Source organism: Populus euphratica, unplaced genomic scaffold, assembly GCF_000495115.2.
Source record: "Populus euphratica unplaced genomic scaffold, PopEup_1.0 scaffold4901.1, whole genome shotgun sequence".
Taxonomy (NCBI): Eukaryota; Viridiplantae; Streptophyta; class Magnoliopsida; order Malpighiales; family Salicaceae; genus Populus; species Populus euphratica.
This window is the reverse complement of record NW_011504687.1, coordinates 1-5,299: the sequence shown is the minus strand read 5'-3', so window position 1 is coordinate 5,299 and position 5,299 is coordinate 1. Positions and strand designations below refer to the sequence as shown.

Below are 5,299 nucleotides of genomic sequence, written 5' to 3'. Positions count from 1 at the left end.
TAGCCAGGTAGCATTTTTAACTGGAAAGCAATTGCAAAAGCATATTTTTCTGGCAGGATAACGTGTTGTGATATAATGATGCCAGTACTTTCATAGGTTGAAGCTGCTATTACATCAAAAATATTTTCGGGAAAATTCAGTATAAATTTGATGAAGGTATCTCCTTCCTTCCTTTCTCTAACTGTCTCTGGGATCTGATAAGATAAGCAGATCAGGGCATGACATGAACACAATAACTTCTGTTTAATTTTCACCATCCAGAAGCTAGCTCATTGTCTAGCACTGCTTCCCAAATCAAAGGGAGATGAAGATAGCTGGATTTCAGCAATGAGGAAGGTTCTGTTATTGGTAAATGGTTACCTAACTGAAATCTTCACTGGTCTAGAGGAAGGTATGTGCTAATGCCTTCTTGGTTGAGCTTTTGCTGGTCTCAGTGATGGTAAGTGGAAAATGTGCTTGCACATGTTGCAGAAACAAAATGGGATGAAGCTGTTAGATTATTGGTTCCGCCAGGAGAAGTTCCACCACCTTCTTTATGGGGCCAAAAGTTGTTAGAGGATACCTCAGACAAGGAAAGAAAGAGATCCAAGCTGTGTAGTATCTCTATGTTCATGCTTAGCTGTTGTGAAATGCTTACAAATTCATATCCTGTCCAGGTACTGTTGTGTGCTTGATGACTATTATGACATATTTTTATTCATAAGAGGAATTCTTAATTGTTGCTTATTTAAATCTGAAACTGGGCATGGAAATAAATCAATCTTGTATGTTTGATTAACAGGTTTCAGTGCCTGTTCGCTCATTACTGGCCCTTGTTGAGAGAGTGCTGATGGTCAATGGCTCATTGTCACCAACCACATCATCCTTTTTGATTTTAGCAGAACAAGAGTTCATTTGCTCTGAACTTCCAGTTTTGCACTCCTATGCTTTGGAACTTCTTGCTTCAGTCATAAAGGGGATTCGCAGGTAAACAAAGTATTTTCTCATCACTATTTGGAGGAACTGTGCTGTATTTTGTAACGGGTCTACAATTGTGTTTATATCACAACAGATTTGGCAAACCTATGTACTGTTCTTTGTGGGCAAGTTGTAGGGAAATTCTGGACTTTTGGGTTTGAGAAGGTATAAAAAAGTAGTTCTTCGATTAGACTTTGACCATGTTGAGTTGCAACTTTCAAGACCAAATGGTTCCTGAACTTGAAGAAGCACATTGCTTAAGTATCCGGAGCAGCAATTGAAGACAGCAGCTTTAAAAGAAGAAAAAGTTTTTGTAGGTTTTGCTTTGTTAATTTGATGGAACAAGTCGGGGAAAAGGTTCCTGTCTATTGCTTTGTTCTTTCGCTTTAAGTACCCGAAACAGGGTCCTATTTAGTTGGATGCATGTGTAAACTCTGGCACTCTCCAGAACTTTATGTGGTGCACTGTGCTACTAATTATGCCTGCTGTTATTTTGGTTTCTGTCTTCTAAATGTAGAATGTGATTTTCCATTCCCTGAACCTGTAAATGCTGACAGTGTTCTTTTCATTATCAATCTTGGTTATTATTGATATTCACCATCGTTATGTTATTTCTGTTTTGCAGTCAACTATTGCCACATGCTGCATATATTGTGAGGCTTGTTAAAGAATATTTTAAGAGATGTGAGTTACCAGAGTTAAGGATAAAAGTATACTCCATCACAAAGTTGTTGTTGATGTCCATGGGTATTGGTATGTAGCAATTTTTAAGAGTATTTGTCTCTTTCCTGTCTGATATATATCTGTTATGGTGTTAACTATATAGATTTTGTTGTTATTTTCAATTCAAAAGAATCTAATAAATCATACATCAATGGTCAAATATGGTTGAAGTTCAGGACTGATTGTCCTTAAGAGTACCAGGAAAATCTTTCAGATTCTTGAAAGAAAGGCAGAACAAGAAACAATATTATGATATTTTCTTGTCATATAATGTGATAAAATATAAGATTTGGTAGGAAATCCTTTTCTCTTTGATTCCATTTGGTGCATCTGGAAATATGTTGGCAGGTTCTCTTGTACTCGAGCATGTGTGCTTTTCTCCACCCCTTTTTATGGCCATATTTCATAAACAAAAGCCTAGGGCCCTTTAAGAGTGTGAGTGTGCATGACTCCCCCCCATCTCGATGTGTGTAAATGTGTTGCTCACAAAAAAGAAGAGCAAGGGAGAGAGACCAGTGTGGAAGTGTGCTTTGAAAGTGTCTCTGTCCTTGCTGTAAGCTCCGTTTCCATATTAAGATGTTGGATGGTTAACCTGCCCCCTCTGCATATAACATGCTTCACTATTTTCATATGAAAAATTTTGTGAGCATTTGACCCGGGATTTCCATTTTGAGTTGCTTTTGTTCATGCATTGAGCCATTAACTCTTTTCTAAAAGACCCTGTGTTTCTCATCGAAATACTCGTGCTGCTGCTGCTAACTTCCAGTCATATTCTGATCAGGAATAGCGATATATCTTGCACAAGAAGTTGTCAACTGCTCTCTTCATGATTTAAATCCCATCGTTGATGGTACATCTTTTCATGCAAATGCAAAATCCAAACTTTTGCTGCCACCTTTCCACAGAAAGAGAAAGCATGGTGCGACTGGATCTCTTGAACAGCTCCATGACAGAATTGGTTTGGAGGTGGAAACATCCAAGAACTGTCCAACAGCGATTTCCGTGAAGATAGCTGCACTCGGGGCATTGGAAACTCTTCTAACTGTGGTATGGTTATTGCTTGTTGTTTGATGAGTGCTTAATATTCTACCAAGCTGCTGACTTTTTGTGCTTTAGTATAACCTTTCTTGCAAAATGGTTTAGCATGGATAGGGTCAAAATAGATTGAGTGTTTATGAATCTTTTTGCCAATAACGGGTGCTCACCTGTTTAGCCTTTGTCAACCCTTACCAAATACATTAACCATCAAAGTGTTACATTTAATGTCATGGGTATGGTTGCACTAAGTTTGATTATAACAAATCCTTTTATTTCTCAGTAGAATTATTTTCTTAAGCTCACAATTTTCTCTTTAATGTCCTCTTAAATCACTGGACTTAAAAAATTGTCATAGATTTAAGTAAATGGGTTTTAAGATATCCACCCATGTCAAATTCCTTTGTACTCTGTTCTTTGAGTCAAATTATCACTATCCAGAATATATAAAATTGTCATCCATACACCCTTTAGCAATGAGTTGGTTGATGGACGTGGGTGAAAATTACTGCTCCCGCATATTTTAATGGTAGAAAGATGTACCCTCTCAAAATAAAATGTTCTTGTAATATTGGAGTTATAAGGCACATCTCCGTTATCCTTTCTGCTCGGATGAAAAGCCAAAAGTATCCATCATGTGCATTTTTTCTTTGCTTCCACAATCATTTATATTTAGCTTTTGGCTGCTTCTTTCTGTTGTCGACTTAATTGGTGTGCTAAAGATTTATAATAATTTTTGACAGGGTGGAGGTTTGAGATCCGAGTCTTGGCGTTCAAAAGTTGATAATCTTTTGATAACTATTGCAACAGAATCCTGTAAAGAAGGATGGGTTAGTGATGAAAGCAAAGCTTTCTTGCTCAATGAATCAACCCTATCATGCTCAGATTTACAGTTAGCAGCATTACATGCACTTTTGGCATCTCTCCTTTCTCCTTCTCGTGTACGTCCCCCACATTTAGCTCCTGCTCTTGAGCTTTTCCGTAGAGGTAAGTCCTGTCAAATTTATAGAAATTAAATTTTTTCCCATCATCCTGTAAACAGCATATGAGGATGACTAATAGCTGTGATCCTCAATTATTTTTTCAAGTGATATGTTTATTATTTAGTGCTTAAATTATTTCAAGATAAACTAGCTGTATTAACTGGTATGACTGCTCCGTAATTTTTTTACTCTAAGCCCCTACCTTCCCCCCTTTCCTTACACACACAGTTCTGCTCCAACCTTTTTCTTCTCGTTTCTAGATAGAAGCCCCAATGGCAGCATTGTTTCATGGATAATTTTGATTGGTCCTTTTGGTTCTTTCATAGTTGTAACCCAATTTAATGCTTTAGACCATGATAATATAGCCCACTTGCTGATAACCTAGCTAATTTTTCACAAATGCTTATGGTTTGCTTATATCCTCTTGCTAATCTTGTTGGATGTTGGATTTTTGCAGGCAGGCAAGAAATTGGAACAAAAGTATCTGAATTTTGTACCTACGCACTCCTAGCCTTGGAGGTGCTTATACACCCCCGGGCACTTCCACTGGCTGATTTTCCCTCTGCGAGCTCCTTCAATGAAGTTAACCACAGATTCCCAGAGAATATATACTCTGTTGCCCAGAAGCATAGTAACCCATTTTCAAGTGGCATGCAGGACACAGGACATAGCCTTTCTGATTCAGATGATGATTTGTATAAGAGTTGGCTGGATAGTAGCAAGGAAACAGAGGCTCCAGTGGGTGAAAGTATGGACACTGAAAGGCCTTCTGAAACTCTAAGGGTTCAACAGGGAGAAAATATTCCCGTGGCTGGTTCATCAGGTGCAAAAAGTCCTCGGAGAAATGGGCACAGCCGAGCAGCTGCTAGTGCAGACATAGAGATGAGGCGTGGTGATGAAGCATTGGTTGACTCACAGCAATTGCAAGAATCCATGGAGCAGTATCAGGAATCTTCCAAAGGTGCCTCCATTCCTACTGTTACTGGTGATCCAAATGTTACCACCGTGGACTCGACAAGTTTTGCTTTGAAAGATGATGCATTAAATTCCAAGGATACTGAAATGGCATCAGTGCAAGCCGTTGTGGCAGGTGAAAGCGACAGGCTTGCCACCAAAGATGGAAACACAACAACCTTAAGTGCTCAGAAAGGTACGACACTTGCTTTTGAAGATGATAATCAATCAACCGATTCTCTCCCTGATATCGTGGATGTTGATCCAGATTCTGATTAGGAATTAGTATCGGAGTGTTGACAATGTATTTGTATCTTGTAACAATCAAAAAAGGATCAAGCTGGGTGATGCAATGCGAAATTTTCCTAATGTTTCAGTTTCTACTAAAAGCTGTTGAACTGTTGGTCCAAAAACAATCAAGGAAAAAAAATGATTACTGTCAACTTTCCCAGAAAGCAGTTTGCTTGTTTTTCTTCTTTCCCTCAATTTTTTCTGTTGGTATGACATGCTGAAAACACATGTTATTGTAGTGTTCTTATAAATCTAGCTCACTTCCATCAGATGTCACTGATTTTGCTCTGTACATTAACCTTAGCAAGCTCATAATCTAGTCAAAGCTATCGTCTTGAATCTAGTCAAAGCTATCA

The 5,299-nt window shown here is 38.3% G+C and overlaps 1 protein-coding gene across 1 annotated transcript; it reads left to right on the top strand.

The window, feature by feature from the left end:
- Positions 1-46: 46 nt before the first annotated feature.
- Positions 47-5,107, top strand: LOC105120114 (uncharacterized). Its single transcript, XM_011018299.1, has 8 exons — positions 47-156; positions 262-391; positions 472-656; positions 782-966; positions 1,583-1,710; positions 2,462-2,727; positions 3,459-3,702; positions 4,156-5,107. Exons 1-8 carry the CDS (start codon positions 151-153, stop codon positions 4,929-4,931), a joined length of 1,920 nt encoding a protein of 639 aa, XP_011016601.1. The 5' UTR covers positions 47-150; the 3' UTR covers positions 4,932-5,107.
- Positions 5,108-5,299: the final 192 nt, after the last annotated feature.

What these genes read in the sequence shown, in the direction of transcription:
- LOC105120114 (XM_011018299.1), top strand. An exon ending in CAAATTCATATCCTGTCCAG is followed by an intron (nt 657 to 781) that starts GTACTGTTGTGT and finishes TTTGATTAACAG; the next exon opens with GTTTCAGTGCCTGTTCGCTC. An exon ending in TCTTGAGCTTTTCCGTAGAG is followed by an intron (nt 3,703 to 4,155) that starts GTAAGTCCTGTC and finishes GGATTTTTGCAG; the next exon opens with GCAGGCAAGAAATTGGAACA.